Source organism: Anabrus simplex, chromosome 13 (genome assembly GCF_040414725.1).
Source record: "Anabrus simplex isolate iqAnaSimp1 chromosome 13, ASM4041472v1, whole genome shotgun sequence".
In the NCBI taxonomy this organism is placed as follows: Eukaryota; Metazoa; Arthropoda; class Insecta; order Orthoptera; family Tettigoniidae; genus Anabrus; species Anabrus simplex.
Window position 1 is genome coordinate 5,403,451 of NC_090277.1, and position 20,245 is coordinate 5,423,695.

At 38.7% G+C, this 20,245-nt stretch overlaps 1 protein-coding gene across 1 annotated transcript in view; it reads left to right on the forward strand.

Moving 5' to 3' along the window:
* LOC137502939 (zinc finger and BTB domain-containing protein 49-like) overlaps positions 1-20,245 on the forward strand; it is an 86,825-nt gene that overhangs the window by 51,750 nt on the left and 14,830 nt on the right. Inside the window, exon 4 of the mRNA XM_068230155.1 lies at positions 1,545-1,627. Within this exon, the coding sequence (XP_068086256.1) occupies positions 1,545-1,627 (83 nt within the window). The remainder of the gene's footprint in view (positions 1-1,544; positions 1,628-20,245) is intronic.

A 20,245-nucleotide genomic window follows, 5' to 3' on the forward strand; every position in this document is an offset into this window, starting at 1 on the left:
TCCTGCACAAATCCACAGAAATGCATAATATGAAATGCACAGTGAAATTTATCATATAAGGCACAACGAAAATTATTTCCACACAAGTTCATAAATCTGGAATTGTTTAATTAAATTATATTTTATCCGGGAGCTCCATTACTTTTAAATATTAAGTTTAAGCATTTGAAGGGAATTAGAAATAATCTCGGAAGACATTAAATGGCAACTACACTAATAGAATCCAAATAACATTCGCACTCACTGTACCAACACTACCATAACACCAGAAGAATGAAGTATGAAATTATTGCAAAATTGCACTGATCTAATAGAAATAGTAATGCAAATGAAGAGGCACATACTACTTCCACATAGATGGACAGTAACTATGTTACAAAAGTTTACTTAAATTTGCGATGAGACTCGATCCCTTCCCAGGTGGTTGAATCTGCTCACATGTCGCAGGTCGTCCTGGTCGTTTTCTCCCTCATGTTAGAATGTGCCTACATTTAGCACGGAATGATGATAGCAAAGTCCATTTCCATATGTGAATGATTAGCTTCTCTTGAGGATAGGCGAGGCATCCTGGTGTAGCTGGTTATTGTGAATTGTAAAGGTCCCCTTCTTTCTTGAAGTTCCGATGGTGGCTGAAACAGACACAGACGGCTTTAGAAAATTTATCAAGTATGATCACGTCGAATAAATAGCTCGATGAACAAACTTAACTGCGAAGCTCGCAAAAATCTGTGGCAATACAGAATCAGAGTTAAAGAGAGATTTTATTCGTTTTTCCAAGCTTATATTCCCTCAGCTGTGGACGTGTGGCACTAGTGCTCCGCGATGGGCTGTAATTCTTCTAGAAATTACTGGGCTCCGAGCGAGTTCCGACACGCTGGTCACATGACTACCATGTGTTTATTGATTGCCAGGCTGGTATAATCAATAGTCTGCATACTCCCCAAAACGGCTCGAAGCACGTTTTGACTGAGAACACAGCTATTCATGAATAAAACTTTAGACTGCTCTCCCAATGAAAGAATGCAATTTAAATGCAATGCTAAAATTTACATGCAATGTAAAGTTTAATCTTGTAGCACTTGCGTGGAATTATTTAAAGTCATTCCACACTCTGTATATGAGTTGATTATGTTTGTAAGTACACAAGATGTTATGAGTAGAATTTTGTAAATAATTTAAATTCATTAAGGATGGGCTGTGTGATTAAATTGTTAGTGTAAATTGTATAACACTCTATTTTAGGAAAATGTCTTCTTCTCTTGTCAATTTAAAATCAGTGCTTGATAATAATGTATTTTTGTGTACCATTTGCCACCGAGGTAGACACCTCTTTTGTAAATAAAGTGATTTTGATTTGATTCTGTTTGATTTGATTGTTACTTTCAATTGTTAAAAGTTTGCTTTTATAAATTGGGAGATAACTAATTATACTCTTATTGTGCCAATATGAAATTCATTTTCTCAGCTGTTTCTTGTTTAGGTCAATATACTAATATTTTTATTCCTTTACTTCTCTATTCTACTTCTCTTATTTATGCTTACAGCCTTCCAAAGACAATAAGAAGGAAATATTCATAGAACAACATACTGATGATCAGCTGCTGGCGTACATCAAGGAAGAAACAAAGTATGTACACCGTGAAGCCTGTACAATATGGAATATTTTGTACCTGTATACAGTTGTATTCAGTAGTGGTTGTTTTACATCTGAAACTGACCATTTTTATCAGTTTAATTCTTTCTTTACAAGGTTACATTTAAACAATAATATCTTAAAATTCTATTGGTTAAAAATTACATAAAATATTCACAAACGTTAAGATCAGATTCATTGTTCCTTCATGTAGTTTTATTGAATATGTATCTACAAAAAATCTTCGGTAGATCTAGATATTTCTGAAGTGTTTTTGTTTACATTTCTTTAAGCAACCACGGGGCCCGCAGTCCTATATTGCGTTAAGTAGAATTTTTCTATTTGTGAACGCCAAAGCAGATAATGAGTCATGGAAAGGAAACGTTCAGTTCATTAGTGCTACATCTTAGATATCATAGTTTTCAAATAAAACTTCCACATTGTTCTAAGCGTATAAAGACATCATGGTATTGAATTTGTGCTTGTTCCAGTGTTGTGGTCACACTTGCTGATTGTTGCCATTTCCTACTTTTTAATTTAGTGCTCATGTCAGTCAAGTACTTGTACTTTGTTGTTTGCAAACACATTTACGCAATTATAAACTAATCAAATGGCAGCTATAAGATCAGTTTAAAATTTGTGCAGGTTGCTTAAAAATTTCCAGAATTCTTCAATTAGGTGAATTTATTACCTCATAGGAGTAGGTAAATAATGATGTAATGTTAGAATATCATTTCTGAATTGTTCTTCTTATCTGTGACATAACAGAGTAATACAAGGGTGTATCATGTTTTCAAACTTTTAAAGCAGTAGTGTTTTTGAATTAATTGCTAATTAATATTTTGCTCTCACACCTTTGTTGGTTACTGTGTGGAACGATCTTTGATAGTCCCGGGGAAATGATTGTATAAGCTCGGCATTGTGCTCTTAGCGTGCCCTAGTATCGGGAGGTTCTGCAATGGCTATTCATAGCCTAAGGATTGACTTCAAACCTGATTATTGATGGAAATGCCGAAATTATGAATGGTTTATTTGATTTTGTGGGTGGTTAGTCTTCTCATCTGTTATGTGACTCATTTACTTGTTCCTACTGTATATTCACAACTAGTGGGAAGAAATATTCATTTAAGTCCTCAGAACTGCCCGCTCCAGCTTACACTCTCTCATTAGTCAGAGTAGGACCATGCACACAACAGAACAACACCCAAATACATCAACTCTTCAAGGTTCAAATTCTGTTGTTTCTTTGTAATTCTTATGTAACAGGACACAATAGGCTACAATAGAGATCAATCTTGTAATATGACCACCAATAAAAATGTTTCTTTGAATACTTTTCAAACACAAAATGCGTATTACTATTTTTGGCTGGAGTTTAATTTAGCTTTGTTCTCCCTAAATGTATCTTGTGCAGAGGTGCTCTCAAGCCGGCAAAGTGACAAGCCTTGTGTGTGTATTCTTTTGTCTGGGTATAGAAGGCAGGGGACAGTCCATTGTGTATGTAGCTTAGTCCGTTGTATATCAGAGGTTTTAGATGCTTCTGAAGGATTGAGTTGACCGGATCTTAGTGTATCTACTGCTTCCCACTTTACCCCACATCTGGCGCTGTGTTATCCTGACTCTCAATTCAGCCGTCTACAAATATTTTGTAGCAACTTAAATGAATTCTTTCAAAAAGTCTAAGAGATATGCCGTGTCAATTTGGTCCTGAATGACATAAGGACAGGTTTTAAGATACATAAAATATCCTAATGGCTGACTTTTGGAAAGACACATATTGCTGAGCTAAACAATTAGTTGTGAGGTTAATTTCCGTTGTGTAGAGACACATGGTCCTGAACTAACCACTAAGTGCTGCATTTTCCTTCCACTTGTAGAGTGTCGAGTGTCACATGGCCCAGAGCTGACTACTTTGTGCCACTCCTCCCTGGTCTTCATATTCATAGACTTGATCGGGCTAAAAATAAATTCATTGATCTGATCTGCTACCTATGATGGATGTAAGCCGGAATATGAATTGTGAAATTCCATTCAGCCTAGGATACACTGACTTGTTAGTACCCACAGAATTTCACTGGATATTCCAACTGTCACTCCTGATTAACAAAGATAATCTTGACTTATTAGTTTCATTATGTTCCGTATTGATAGTTATTATATATCATAGAAAAGGAAAGAAAAGATCCACCTAATCAATAAAAATTTTATTGTAACTCTTAGAATGACAGTACCGGTTTCGACTCTTTGCGAAGTCATCCTCAGCTGTTGTATACCCTTACATTAGTTAGAGTTTAGTGTTATGCCTTGTTCAGTGATAATGTGTGACAGACATTGACATATTACAAAGTGGCTAGTTATATGCTGCTAGTCTTGAGTATGTCTGATGACCTCAAACTCATGTTGAACACCTTGTTAAAATATTAATCATATAACACATTAAAATGCTCACAACACTTGATCAAAACATTTTAAAATAAATATGTATTGTTACAGTCCAAGATAACGGGTAAAAACAAGTTCTTGAATGAATTTGTCATCTTGCGTTGTTTGTTGAATCGTCCAGCATGAGCTATGCTTGAGTTCGTATGGGGTACTTTTGTACTATTATACTTTGTATGAAATTTAACCACTTATCAGCTTACAAATATTCTAATATTGTTAAATACGTGTGCATTTGAAGGTGACATATGCAGCCAAAGTTTTTGATGGTCTTGAAAGCGTAAAATGCAGTTCACTTTAGTGTGTAAAATCAGTTGTTGGTGGTGGCTCTTTCCCTGTCTATGACTATTGATAAATATCTGCAAAAAGCGAAAGGTAAAATTAATATTAGAAGTTTTAAAAATATTATTCTGAAAGTGCCTGCTTGTGTGTTTCTATCATAATAGTTACTTACTGATGCTGAGTGGATGAGATGTGCACAACCTGGCCGCCTGACGTGTACTGTACCGTGTTCTACTGGTGTTAGTATCTGTTGCTGTAAGGGGAATGTCGTATGTGTAGGGGCGGAGTTGGGCGTGCCAGTCATCTGCGCTGTGGTTTGCGTCCGACGTTGTTTGTTGACTATTTTAAGATTAAATATGATATTGGTATTTTCGGTTATTTCATTAATATTGTAATTAGGGTTAGTGTATTGATCCAGTGTTACGTATAATTCTTCTGTTATATTGAGCAAGGGGCCTTTGGGGTTTGTGCTTAGTATTTTCATATCATTATGTATATTCGTAAAACTATGTTTGTATTCGTCCATATGTTGACCTATTGCAGAAAAATGGTTGTGTTTTACGGCATTAATGTGTTCATTCTACCTGATAGCAAAATTCCTACCGGTACGTCCTACATAACTTGTTGAGCAATTATTGCAGCTGATTCGGTATACTCCAAAGCAATGGTATTTTTTAGTATTGTTGATTGTCTAGGTATTATGTAAGATACTGCTGCTATTATGTGTGGTCCTCAAGGCTATTTCAAGATTTTGCTTTTTGAAAATATTAGTCAAAGGGTATATGTGGGTGTTGTTGAAGCTGAAAGTTGCATAGTCCTTCTTGGGTTTGTAAATTTTCATCAGTTTAGTTTTTGGTCGACACTTGATCTTATGCATGATTGAATTGATTATTTCTTTCTTGTAGCTGTTTTTTTCTGGCTATTTCTTGAATCAAACGTATTTCTTCATTAAAGTCGGATTTTGATAGTCATATATTGAAGGCCCTGTAGATCATACTGTGGTATGCTGCTTTTTTATGGGTACTGGGGTGGATGGAGTCTGTTTTTATCATATTTAATGTGTGAGTGGCTTTGCGATAAATTTGGAAGGTCAAATGATTTTCATACCTGTTAATAGTCAGATCGAGATAATTTAATTTGCAATTATTCTCAGATTCTTTTGTAAACTGTATGTGTGGGTCTATGGTGTTTATTCTGTCCATAATGGTGTTGTCGTTAGTTTGTCTGTTGTCAATGGTGAAAGAAATGTCATCGACAAATCTACACAAAAATAATATTCCGTCTAATTTACTGATCGACATATACTCGAGGTGGCTATGTATGTTTCAGCTAGTATACCGGAAGCAGGGGAGCCCATAGGTAGGCCTTTTTGTTGATAATTTGTATCATGGAACCTGAAGAAATAATTATTAATGGCGAATTCAAGTAATGCTATGAATTCTTCAATCTCTAAGTTGTTTAATTTACTGTAATTTTTTAGATTGGATTGAATTATATCTATGTTCTTTCTAGTGGGAATGTTCGGATACATATTAGTTATATCATATGGAGCTATGGAATGGTATTGTTCTATCTGCAGTTCTTTAGTCTTATTACAGAAGTCTATTGAATTATGTACAGTTCTGTAAGCTTGAAAAAAGTAATGTTTTTAAAGAAATTTTTGAATAAATTGTGAAAGCTTCTATGTGGGGCTTGTCCTTTAATTTACTATAGGTCTCATCGGTGTGTTGTCTTTATGTATTTTCGGGAGAGCTTTTGCAGTCGGTAGTTGGGGGTTCATTATCGTGTGGTTCGTCGCTTCTGTTTCTGTGAGTAAGAAGTGTGTGTTTTTGAGTAGATGACTGACACGCCCAACTCCGCCCCTACACATACGACAGCTCCCTAAATTCCCCTTACAGCAACAGATACTAACACGGTACAGTACACGTCAGGCAGCCAGGTTGTGCGCATCTCATCCACTCAGCATCAGTAAGTAACTATTATGATACAAACACACAAGCAGGCACTTTCAGAGTAATATTTTTAAAATTTTAATTTTACCTTTCGCTTTTAGCAGATATTTATCAATAGTCATAGACAGGGAAAGAGCCACCACCAACAACTGATTTTACACACTGTGAACTGCATTTTACGCTTTCAAGACCATCAACAACTTTGGCTGCACATACCACCTTCAAATGCACACGTATTTAACAATATTAGAATATTTGTAAGCTGATAAGTGATTAAATTTCATACAAATTATAATAGTACAAATGTACCCCATACGAACTCAAGCATAGCTAATGCTGGACGATTCAACAAACAACGCAAGATGACAAATTCATTCAAGAACGTGTTTTTACCCGTTATCTTGGACTGTAACAATACATATTTATTTTAAAGTGTTTTGATCAAGTGTTGTGAGCATTTTAATGTGTTATATGATTAATATTTCAACAAGGTGTTCAACATGAGTTTTAGGTCATCAGACATACTCAAGACTAGCAGCTTATAACTAGCCACTTTGTAATATGTCAACGTCTGTCACACATTATCACTTAACAAGGCATAACACCAAACTCTAACTAATGTAAGGGTATAGTACAGCTGAGGATGACTTTGTAAAGAGTCGAAACCGGTACTGTCATTCTAAGAGTTACAATAAAATTTGTTTTGGTTAGATGGATCTTTCCTTTCCTTTTCTATGATATATAACAAAGATAATCCAGAAATTGTTCTTTTGTTGAGTTATATATATTTCTACATAATACATTTAATGCAGTCAATTAAACACGTATTCCAGAAGCGTCCTGTCATTCAAACATTATTTTATGAAAATAATTCATGCATAGATTTCGGACGTAGGCTTTAGGGAAGATAGTTCGAACGTACTGAGTTGAATGCTAGGATGTGTAAAACATTAATTTTACCTTATTTTTACAGTAGAATGTTCATCAATCTGCTTCTTTAGTGTTTGTTCTGCCTGGTGGCAGTGTCCAGTGTTGTGGTACGTTGTCTCCAGTTATATTGGACTCTGGCCATGTCTGTATGTAGTTTCACAGCCTTCATGTCGGTTTGCTCTGTATCTGCCCTTTGCTGTATTGTTCGTCCTTTGCGCCTCTTTCTTCTGACTTCCTGTGCATATGCTGACTTTCACAATATATCGCCCGCTACACACAAGATTTTCCCAAACCAGCACACACGGCTTTCCTGAATTTTTTCTGGATATGTCGCACCGCCTAAATATTTCCTAATAACATAATTTGAAATGTGATCCAGTCTAGTTATCCCAGCCTTCCACCTAAGCACCTTCATATCCATGATGCTTAGATGGCGATTTACCTCCTCTGTAGCTGGCTAGAATTCCTTTTGGTATAAAACGACAGAATGGATAATATTTCACTATCGTAGATTTTAGATGGTCCTTCATCCGACAGTCGCAACGGCACTCCTTGTCATTTTCCACTTCAGCCAGGTTTTGTATATCCTTAAGATGACTTCTTCAGTAAGTCGGCCATCTTCAGACATTGTGGAACCAAGATACCTAAATTTCTCTACTCATGCTATATCATCACCGTCAACATGCATGGTTCCAAATTCTCAACGATGTAATGTCATGCATTCTCTCTTCTTTCCATTGAGGCCCGGGAATATTGCGCTAGTCGATTGTTCCAATTTTCTGTTTGGCGCTGCAGATCATCAGAGATTGTGCAGATCTTTGAAGCTAAAATGTCGTAGGTGTGCAGGTGTGATGTAATGGTGTCCACCACAAAAATGAACAGCAGGGCCTTGGTGGACTCCTACAGTTATATGGAAGTCATCAGGTGCTCCTGCCGCAGGTTGAACAGGACTCCTTGGTTCTACGTAGAGCTATTTTACCCCCTCAGCAAGTTGCTCTGGCCAGATAAGGTCACGTGGTAGGCTTTCTCAAGGTCCAGAAAGTCTGAGATGAAGCCTCTGTCTCTTAACTAACAGCCATGCAGCGAGGATTGCTCCTGTTGTGCCTCAGTTTTACACAAATCCAGCTTTGTTGTATTTTGGCTAAATCGCTCGTCCTGTTTTCCAGGATTTGTTCGAAAATTAACATATTATACCTCAAAATTCTAATCGGGCGGTAATTATAAAAATCGGCAGGTCTTCCCTTATTTTTTTATTTTTTTAATGGATACCCTTGGCAATCTGTTGGTTTTTGACCTTCTTTGAGATCTGCTTGAAAAGCTTGTTTTAGCCGCAACTCCTGCATTCCACAAAACAAATCTTTGCCGGAAATCATCGGGACCGATGGCTTTCCCTGGTTTTATTTCCTTCCGCAGAGCCTGGACTTCAGTACCGTCAATTTCCTTCATTGGACCTTCAACAACGGAGGTAAAATGAAATGGCATATGGGTTTTAGTGCCGGGAGTGTCCAAGGACAAGTTCGGCTCACCAGATGCAGGTCTTTTTTATTTGACTCCCGTAGGCGACCTGCGCGTCATGATGAGAATGAAATGATGATGAAGAGAACACGTACACCCAACCCTCGTGCCAGCGAAATTAACCAATTATGGTTAAAATTCCAGACCCTGCCAGGAATCGAACCCAGGACCCCTGTGACGAAAGTCCAGCACGCCAACCATTTAGCCATGGAACGGGACAACTGCGCAGGGGAAAGGGACCGGTATATGCGGAAATTCGAAGATTGAAATTGTCAAAGCAGTTCCGCCAGCACTTTCGCGCTTCCCACCAGTCGAGTAGCAAATCGTGTTTCCTCATTGATGCCATAAATACGTTGGCTTTCTTCCATGTAGCAATGCCCCGATTTGACAAGCCGTTAAATATCCTGCTCCTGTTTGCGCCATTTCAAGTTTCATATATAGTAGAGCTGCATAGCTGTTTGGTTTTGTTATGGCACTGACCCCTTTCACTTTACTACTGGCTGCTTTCTAGGCATTCGAATGAGTAGATATTATGGACAGTTCTGCCGCCTCCGCCGGGCTCCCAGGGGCCTCCTCCGCCTCCTCCTGGGAGGCCTTCCCAGGGGCCCGCTCCTCCTCTCGCGGGAAATTTGAATTGGTAAACAAAGCCACGCGCTTTTTGACAGCTATCATCGACAACAACGCATCGCTAACCTCAGTGCTGCCATCTTAACGGGCCTAAACCTCATTGCTGCCAACTTAACCTCACTAGCGCGAGATTTGAATCAGAAAATAAATCCACGTGCTTTTCTGACAGCCACGTGCTTTTTTACAGCTGTCATCGACAACAACGCACTGCTAACGCCAGTGCTGCTATCTTGACGGGCCTAAACCTCAGTGGTGCCAAGTTAACCTCACTAGAGCAAGATTTGAATCAGTAAACAAAGCTACGTGCTTTTTTGACAGCTGTCGTCCGCCATCTTTAATCAACAGAACACCGAGCTGCCCACTTTATGGCTACTATCTTAAGCACGTGGTAGCGGGCAATTTGAAAAGTTCCGTTAGCTGTCATCCGCCATCTTTAATCAAGAGAGCACAGTGTTGCACTCTTTAGCTACTTATCTTTGAAATATGGTGGCGGCAAATTCGAAGTGCTTTTTTGACAGCTGTCATCCGCCATCTGGCATCACAAACCACACTGCTGCACTCTTTAGCTACTAGCTGAATCAGTAAACAAAGCCACGTGATTTTTTATCAGCCATCTTGCTTCGCTAACCTCATTGCTGCACTCTTTGGCTATTTACCTTTGAAATGTGGTGGCGGACAATTTGAAAACAATTCTACAGCAGCCATATTTAATCAATAGAGCACCATGCTGCACTTTTTACCTACATACCATTGAAATGTGGTGGCGAATAATTTGAAAAATTCTACGTGCTCTTGTTTGGAAGCAAATCCACATGCTTTTTTGACAGCTGTCATCCGCCTTCTTTAATCAAGAGAGCACTGTGCTGGTATCTTTATCGTATTAGTAGGCGATTTCTACGTCACAGCTGTCATCCGCCATCTTGCATCAGTAACCCCAGTGCTGCCTTCTTTAGCTACTTATCTTTGAAATGTGGTGGCGGACAATTTGAAAAATTTCTACAGCAGCCATCTTTAATCAAGAGAGCACCGTGCTGCTATCTTCTGGGCAATTTAAAAAATGCTTTTTGACAAGCTGCTATCTTTATTCTAAAGAGCACCGTGCTGGCCTCTTTACCTTCATAACTTTGAAATGTGGTGGCGGAAAATTAGAAACATTCTATTTGACAAGCTGCCATCTTTAATCAAGAGAGCACCGTGCTGCTATCTTGCGAGCAATTTCGTCGGCTGTCATCTTTAATCAGCAGAGCATTGTGCTGACATCTTTATGACACTAAACTTCATTCTTTGACATGTGGTAGTAAGTAATGTGCTTTTTTGACAGCAGATATCTTTAATGAAGAGAGCACCGTGCTACTATCTTTATCGTAGTGGCGGACGATTTAAAAGAACATGTCAAGGAATACCTTTGTTCTAAGATCATATTACAAAAGAAGTGATTAAGAATATAATCGAACACTGTACTCGATACAACATGTGATTAGAACAATGATTGATGTGTTTACAACATATCTGGCGTATACCTTTGTTCTATGAGAAAAAAAGACTAGAATTCTGAACAGCTTGTGCAAGATAGCAACTCTTATAACTTCCTTTACCTTTACTTACTCTGCCAAGGCATAGCTTTATCGAACATACAACGCGATTTTATGCGTAAGGCAGTGCACATATCGCATAGCTGCAGTGATGCATGTTTAGACTTGAACACACACTGCTGTTAAAGACATATTACAACTAGAATCGCATACTATAGTTCAATGGTGTAGAACATTGCATTGCAAGACTGAAATCAAACACTGTTTAGAAAGAAAAAATCCTTCTCAACATACTTACTAAGCAGCTCTCTCTTCTTTGTCAAGGCACATCTCTATCGAACATGCATTGCAAAAGCAGGAGTGTGCATGATTAGACTTGAACACATACTACCATTCAAAAACGTATACATACTATAGTTCGATGTTGTAGAACACTGCATTGCAAGACCAGAATCAAACACTGCTTAGAAAAAAAAATTCTTCTCAAAATACTTACTGAGCTAGATGATAACATACGAATCTGCTAAACACCTTCTTTCTTGACATACTTACTCGTCTTCATCTTCGAGAGAAAGGAGTGTGAGGGGGGAAGGTAATACCTAATCTAAAATAAAAGAATATGCCAATTCTACATTATTTACATCTTGTATGTACAAGTTTTATCTCAAATCATTTTACCGTTGTGATGTTTGCGTACTTCTCCCTTCTCAACACATCTCTTGTATGTACATGCTTTATCTTACAAGTTCAAACTTGAATCATTTGTTGTACTACGCTCGCAGCGTACCTCTCCCTTCTACTCTATCTTTATACAATATGTACAGTAAATTGTGATGTAAGACAGCTTAACATATATATTACAAAGTACACACCTCTAGCATGATGTTTACACACACACACATATCTGCTTTATGTGAAGTAGTACCTATCAATTCTACTATGCCCCCAGGCTAGAGTGTTGGTGGAATTTGGGATGACAAACCGTTCGCAGTCATCATTATTAAGGGCTACCTTACTAATTAAATGAGTGTACAACTGATGCTTCTTGCTTCTAATAACAGACATTTGCTTATGTAAACTAGGTGGATTACTCTTAATACAATTTTTATAATTTTCTGAACTTAACTGATTCTGAACTACATTCTTTTAAATCCCTTTCAATCTCTTTATTTGTAGTTGATTTAAGAGCATTATGCAATATAACTTGGATTTAGTACCTACAAATGAATCGATAATATTTCCACCACATTCGTCTTTCATTTTAACTAGAAACTTTTTGTTCAATAGCGGTCGATGATATTGATTTTTTTCGGGATAGTTACTAGTATCAAACCTACCCAAGTCTGGCTTTATATCATTGTAATAGTCATCAGTTTTGATTTGGTAAATAAACGAATTGGTATCTGTGTAGAGCAATTGCGCATTATGAGCGTACTTCTTCATCATCTAATCGTAATGGAATTCATACATGAGTGTTTTAGCTAATTCGAGTACTACAAAGCCGACGTAGGTAGGTTTGTCGTACTTAACCTTAACACGATTCATCTGTATAATAACTAAATTTTCATGTATCATAGTACAGCTATGGATATTTGGTTTAATTATTAAATGGTTAGCACCATACCTTTTCTTAATATTTTCCCAGTTTGTAATCAATTTTACATTAACACATCTGTCAACATTTTCCATAGTCTTACCAAACACACTGTTATTCATGAGCTTGTAGAAATCTTTCTCAAACTCGTTAACTGTATTTGTTCTTAAATTATTGTTGAGATCGATATATGGCTTTAGCCACGGTGACTGATTATTTTCTAGTACGCGATGAATTTTGGTTAACTTCAAACCATGCTGCAAACACTGTTTTAAATTTCAATAATGAAGGACATACTTAGATTTGTCACACAAATTAGCAATTAGCATTTTTGTTGTTAATGTGATGTACGGGGACTTCATATTTTCAGGACAGAACGGTAAGTCATTATGAGAAGTGTGTAACTCTTTAGGATACTGTAAGTCAACTTCGAGGAAATAGCCTTTATTAGCTTCATCGTCTAGGGCGTGCAGTTGTAAATCATCAATTTCGCACTGCGTTAGCCAGTGGAAACTACTTACTGGTAGATGCTGACTCATTGCCCATCCATACTGATTGTTAGCATCGAGATAAGCAATATACTGAGATTCCTGACTAGAGTCAAAACTCAGCATGTTCTTATTATTTGCCTTAGAATAACGCCCGCTACGCTGACTTAGTCCACCTCGAATAGACGATTTTTATAAAGTGCAACATATCAATATCGGTTAGCAGTTCCAAATTCACCCGCGTATATTTTAACATGGCAGGTGCTGTAAAATACTGACATGGATCAAGGCTGTAGGTTTTCTTGCAAACACAGTGATAATTTTCGAAAACATCAGCTAACAGAAGTACATCTGTCTTTAAATACAAGTCAGAGTATTCACCTAGCATTTGAATGTGGAACTGCTCCCAGATATGTTGCGCATGTAAATAGTCATCATCACTAATATCCTCTGAATTCAGAGAGCTGTAAAATGATTGTTTTATGGTAAGGCACGTTCTTCGAGGCGTTCTAAGCAGTCAAGTTATTCACAACAAAAGTCACCCTTACACCGAAGTAAATAGAACTGCGCTTCTTCGGGAAAAACATGTTGAATTTCTGTAAATTGTTCTGGCTGCAAATTACTAGAAAGTTTATCAAGGCTACTCGCCATAAAGCGAAACGAGTCAAGAAATCTCAGTTTTATAGTATGCTCCTCATCTACTTTTACGCACTTTGTAAATGCAATGTACCGCTCTTTGTTCTGAGGGATTATATCTACCTTTTCATTTGATGCTCCAAATTGTGAAACTATGAAATGCGAGTCGTAACCAGATATGTTATGAAAAATTACAGGAATAAATTTTGGAACTCTATACTTAAGATTACAGCTATTATAAGCAGGACATCTGTACAAGCCAGTTAAATGGTCATGATCGAAAACTTTAAGGTCATTTTCGGAAAATTCCCTATCACAAATACTACATTTTGTAGCACGTTCATGTATTTGTAACTGAATTTCGGTGAGTGGTTTCATAGGAATATTAGTATTTAGAATACTGCTAAGATGTACTGCATCACTTTCAAGTCTTTCTAAAAGTACTTAAGCAGCTTCAGGTCCTCGATACAGCTCTAACTTGTTAAGGGTACTATCATAACTACACTTGATATAATACGCGAAACTATACGGGACATGCATGTGTGTAGTATTAATGAAAGAGTTGTCAGGATTAGGCGTGCATGTGCTGCATGGTTTGAGGATAGCTTCAAAGTCTGAGTAAATGACGAAAGGCACCCACATCTGCTTGTCATAATTTGTAAATTTCAAAACATTATTGCCTGCAGTGGGTATCTCTGTACATACATGATTGCAGTCATTCTTGGAATGGTTTGTTAACTGATCTTCAGTTCTAAAATACTGCAAGCATCCATCATATAGCCACTTTTTACCATCATGTTTTGACAACTGACTACCAACAAGTCTACTCAAATTTTTAATCCAACAAAAGTGTTTATTCTCACTGTTTTCGATATAGAGTAAGTTAACATGACTACTCTTCTTATTACATCAGAGGACCTAATACAGGCTTTTTGTCTACACCATACACATTAATGCTAATATTATTTAGTTGTCCAAAGCGCTTAATGTCCTTTATGCATAGGAAATTCTATACTATCTAAATTTAGTTGTTGAATAGTGGGGATACGATGATGTTCTATTCGCTACATTCGATTTCGCAGGATTTAAAGCCGACACAACAGCGCATGCAAAACAGCCTCGTCATAGTTTTGGATGTTTACAACAGCTTCTTTTCGCTGTATCCATGTCGGCAGCTCAATGTACGATGAACCTCGCAAGAGATTGTACTTATTGATGTTAACTTCTAGATACAAAAATTCAACTAAAGCCCACCCTGATTCCTTTTCCTGAAATTCTTCGTTCTTAGTTGAAATAATGTTCGAGACATCCCTAAATACTTCACCAAAATTAGTCGACTCACTTACTACAAAATTCTTTGTATTAAATGGCTTAATTTCTGTTATTTCGGATACATCTGTGCTCTTAATATGCAAAGCAAAAAGTTCCAAATTAATTTTGAATAAATTATGATTAGACAAAGTTTTGTCAAGAAGCTGTTGCACATCAGGTTGAACGCAATTTACAAAGTTTTTGTTACTTTGAAACTTCTGACTAGCACGAATTCTGCAACTAAAAATCCTAGTTTTAAATGCAGTATTAATTTCCTTGATGTTTTTATTACTAGCACTTCTACAGGCAATATTTTTATGCGCAGTACTCCATAAGTGACCCTGCAAATGTGAAGATGGTACATTAGTGTTGCAGTGTATAGTTTGAAGTTCTTGATTTTTCCTTGGTTTTTACTACTACTACTACTACTACTACTACTACTACTACTACTTTCTACAGCTACATCAGTATTTACACGCTTTTTTCCTACTACCTGAGGGTTATAGTTTTAAGTAGATACCTGATGTACTTCTACTAAGTGAGCCTGGTATTGCTCTACATTAGCGAAATACACCCCACAAACTTCACATAAAGTAGATGTTATGCTAGGGTGCTTTGTTTTTAAATGCCGTTGAGGGTATCCTGTCTTGCGAATGTTACAGCACACTACTCGCAGGGGAACAAAACGGATACCTGTTTATGTTTCATTTTTAAATGACGTGTCAGGTTATCCCGTCTGGCGAACGTTATGTCACACTGTGAGTAGGGGAACATGCTGTCTTCATGTTCTGAAAAGAGAACAACCATTTATCAATAGAGATTCGACAAAAGTTGTAGTGTTCAGAAAAAACAAGTTTTAACCTATAGAGGTTAGATGTTATCGTAAATTTAAAAAGCAGGCAGAGAGAGATGAATGTTCTATACCTAACAATGTAGCACTCTTGTTGTTGAAAATATAGTAACTCAATATCCTACCCTCATGTCGCAAAGAAAAAACGAAAATTCAATTAATAACGGTCGAACAGCATGAGGATTGAAGAGAACAACTATTTATCACTAGAGATTAGACTACAGTTGCAATGTTTGGAAGAAACGAAGTTTCAACCTATAGAGGTCAGACATTGTTGTGAGTTCGAAGTTACAAGATTAACCTCTTCCATGTCTATACCTTCTAATCCTCCTATCCTAGAATGCTAAAAACAATGTAAACATATAAGATCGATAAAAAAGTTCGAAACATACCTTAAAATGTACGAGCTGCAGAATGCAAACTGTTACTCGGATGAATAAAATGTGCACGTTCAAGCCTGTAGCTCGATGAAATGTCGACGATAATATTCTTGATGTACCTAAGAAAAGAACAAGAATATATGAATGTAGCGTAGGGATATGAAAGAGTAAGTCAGCTAGCCTAGCTATCTTTACAAACGTGCAACTCAAAGATGTTTATTGCCTAGTGTTGAAGCACTTGTGATAATGGGATATGAAAGGGGCATGCAACTTGAAGATGTTTATTACCTAGCATAGAAGCAGTTGTGATAATAGGATAGGAAAGGGTATGTTAGTTTGTTAACAGATACTGTCTAAAAGTAGCGTTAACACATTTTCATGTTTACACACGGAGAACTTGCCTCATACATATTGATGATATGATATGAAAGGGCAAGTCAGCTAACCTAGCCTTCGTTACTAAGTTATGTCAAAGACCTTTATTGCCTAGCGTTATTTAAGCACTATCGGACTAAGTCAGGATCGAACCTGCTGTTTTCGAAGATGCCGAGGTGCCGGAATTTAGGAGTTCTGCAGGCTGATGTATTATACTAGGGGATCGAACCTGGGACGGCCAGCGCGCTATCCTCGACCTCTGAACTTAAACGGGGCACTAAGCTAAGCAAAAAGAGAAAGAGCCATCATCTACGGTATCCCCTACCTGTAGGTAAACAGGGGCGCTGAGCTGAGTTGTGATCCTCAGGGGCACTGAGCTAAGCTAACATATATGGTATCCCCTGCCTGTAAGTAGACGGAGCGCTGATCTGAGTAAAAAGAGAAGGAGCCATCATCTACGGTATCCCTCGCCTGTAGGTAGACATAGGTCGCTAGGCTGAGAAGCGATCCTCAGGAGCATTGAGCTAAGACCACATCTACAGTATCCCCTGCCTGTACTTCTCAGCATGCTAAGCTAAGCAAAAAGAGAAGGAGCCATCATCTACGTTATCCCTTGCCTATAAGTAGACAAGGGCGCTAGGCTGAGAAGCGATCCTCAGGGCATTGAGCTAAGACCATATCTACGGTATCCCCTGCCTGTACCTAGCAGGGTGCTGAGCTAAGCAAAAAGAGAAGGAGCCATTTACGGTATCCCCTCCCTGTAAGTTGATGGGGCGCTGAGCTAAGCAAGAAGATAAGAAAACATCATCTACGGTATCCCTTACCTGTAGGTAGACAGAGGCGCTAGGTTGAGAAGCGACCCTCGGGAGCACTAAGCTAAGCCTACATCTACGGTATCCCCTGCCTGTTAGCGACCTATGAGCCAGGGTAGGAACAACACGAGACACTGAGCTGCCGAAATATAGAAGTTCTGCAGGCAGACGTATTTGTACCGCGTATTAAACCAGAAGGCCCGCACCTCTGAACTCAGTCTAACAAGCTGCTGCTGATAATTTTGGTGCGGATTGTACGTGTGCTGTGAACTTCGTACTCAGCGAAAGTAGCTGAAGCATCACATTCCAGCAGTGTCTATGTGCTCGCCGGCCTGATGTAGCTCGTGTGTGTAGACTTGCTTCAAGCTTACTCTAAAACACATCCCCGATATTTGTTCTTGTTCAGGAACTCTAAAGTCTGCTTATTCGAAACCCAGTGCTAGTACATACCTACTCGCAAGGCATAACACCTGAACTACACTAGGAAGCAGCTAGCTGCTGCTCCCCACTCTTAGTCCTGTTTTACAGCCGGATGCCCTTCCTAACGCAATATTTTAAATCGCAAGATCTGTTTTACCGTCGGAAGCTCATGTTGATGCAAAGATTTTAAATAGCAATAATCTGTTTTACAGCCGGTTACTCGTTTAGGATTTTAAATTACAGCATCTAGTGTCTCACATCATAAACCATTCTTTTACGGCTGAATGCCCTTTCTGACGCCGATGGACCGGGATTTAGCCGGTTGCCCTTCCTGACGTAAGAGGACCGGGATTTATTTTTTCGCTAAGTCACTTCCTGCACAAGAGCATGTTAAGTGCAAGTCATGCTAAGCAGCATTAGCTTTAACTCGAATCCTAAAACACATCTGTTGGATAGGGACCGTCAAAGCGTCTAACAAATTACTAGCGTAAAGTTGCAAACATGCGGATTAAGCTAGCACATCGTTGATGGTCGCTGTAAAATTACCTACCACCACATTGCAAAGGTATTAAAGATAACGGATAACAGCTGTTAAAAAAGCACATTACCTATCACCACATGTCAAAGAATAAAGTTTAATGTTATAAAGATAACAGCACGGTGCTCTCTTGATTAAAGCTGGCTGCTGTTGAATTTTTTCAAATTGTCCTCCTCCATATTTCAAAGGTAAGCAGCTAAACAGGTTAGCGATGCAAGGTGGTGGATGACAGCTGTGACACAGAAATTGCCCAAAACTACGATAAAGATAGCAAGGCCCTCGCTTAATTAAAGATGGCGGATGACAGCTTTCAAAAGTGCACGTGGATTTGCTTCCAAACAAGAACACGGAGAATTTTTCAAATTATCCGGCACCACATTTCAATGGTATGTAGGTAAAGAGTGCAGCGCGGTGTTCTCTTGATTAAAGATGGCTGCTGTAGAAATTTTTCAAATTGTCTGCCACCACATTTCAAAGGTAAGTAGCTAAGGAGTGCAGCACTGTTCTCTCTTGATTAAAGATGGCGGATGACAGCTGTCGCGTGGAAATTACCGCCACCACATTTCAAAAGTAAGAAGCTAAAGTGTGCAGCACTGAGTTTTGTGATGCAAGATGGCGGATGATAGCTAATGGAACTTTTCAAATTGCCCGCTACTACGTGGGGCAGCACGGTGTTCTGTTGATTAAAGATGACGGATGACAGCTGACGAAATTGCTCGGAAGATAGCAGCACGGTGCTCTGTTGATTAAAGACGGCGGATGACAGCTGTCAAAAAGCACGTAGCTGCTTCAAATCTCGCGCCAGTAAGGTTAAGTTGGCACCATTGAGGTTTAGGCCCGTCAAGATAGCAGCACTGACGTTAGCGAAGCGTTGTTGTAGATAACAGCTGTCAAAAAGAACGCGGATTTGTTTACCGAATCAAATCTCGCGTTAGTGAGGATAAGTTGGCAGCACTGAGGTTTAGCCCCGTTAAGATAGCAGCACTGAGGTTAGGGATGCGTTGTTGTCGATGATAGCTGACAAAAAGCACCTGGCTTTGTTTACCAATTGAAATTTCCCGCGGGAGGAGGAGCCTCCCCGTGGGAAGGCCCCCTGCGAGTGGGCGGAGTAGGAGGCTCCTGGGAGCCCCACGGAGGCGGAGGCGGCCGAACTGTCCATTATATCTACTCCAATCATCAAAACATCACCTGTTCCTTCAACGTTACTGCATCCTGAATATCGTCATTCAGAAGCCACGTGTCATTGTGGTCTTTTTTTCCTCCGTCCGACGTCCATTCAGATCGCCGGCAACAATAAGATAGTCCAGTGTCTTGTCATACCATGCCCCGAAGGCATCTTCGGTTTCTGTGCCAAGGCCAGTTTGTGGAGAGTTGCACTGAAAAATTGTATTTTCCTTCTATCACCAATGTAGACAAGTTATGTAGTAGGGCTAGGTGCGTTCTAAATACGCTGAGTCAGCATTTTTTGCTGCGTCAGCACCCGAGTTCGTTGACCTCGGTCGCGTGACCGTGACGTCTTGACCACGTGCTCTTGTTTGTAAACAAAGCCACGTGCTCCATTGTTCTACAAAAAAGCGAAATACTATATTTTATAATTTAGAAAAAAATTTAAACATATGAGATCGATAAAATGATCGAAACATGCCTTGAGATGTGCACGTGCAATGGAGGAGAAGACTGCAAACTGCGACTCGAATGAATGACGATGACGGCGATAATTCTTGATGTACCTAGAAAACAAGAAATATTAATGTATGTCTGTATCTTGAAAGATAGCCTAGCCGTACAAAGAAAGGTAGCTATTTTATGAAGCAGCTATTACTAAAGTGAGGCTGCTTCTGAAAAATGCAATTACTTGCGTCGCACATAGGTCTTACAGTGACGATAGGATAGAAAAGGCTCGAAATTTAGTCGGATCGTCAACAGCTAGC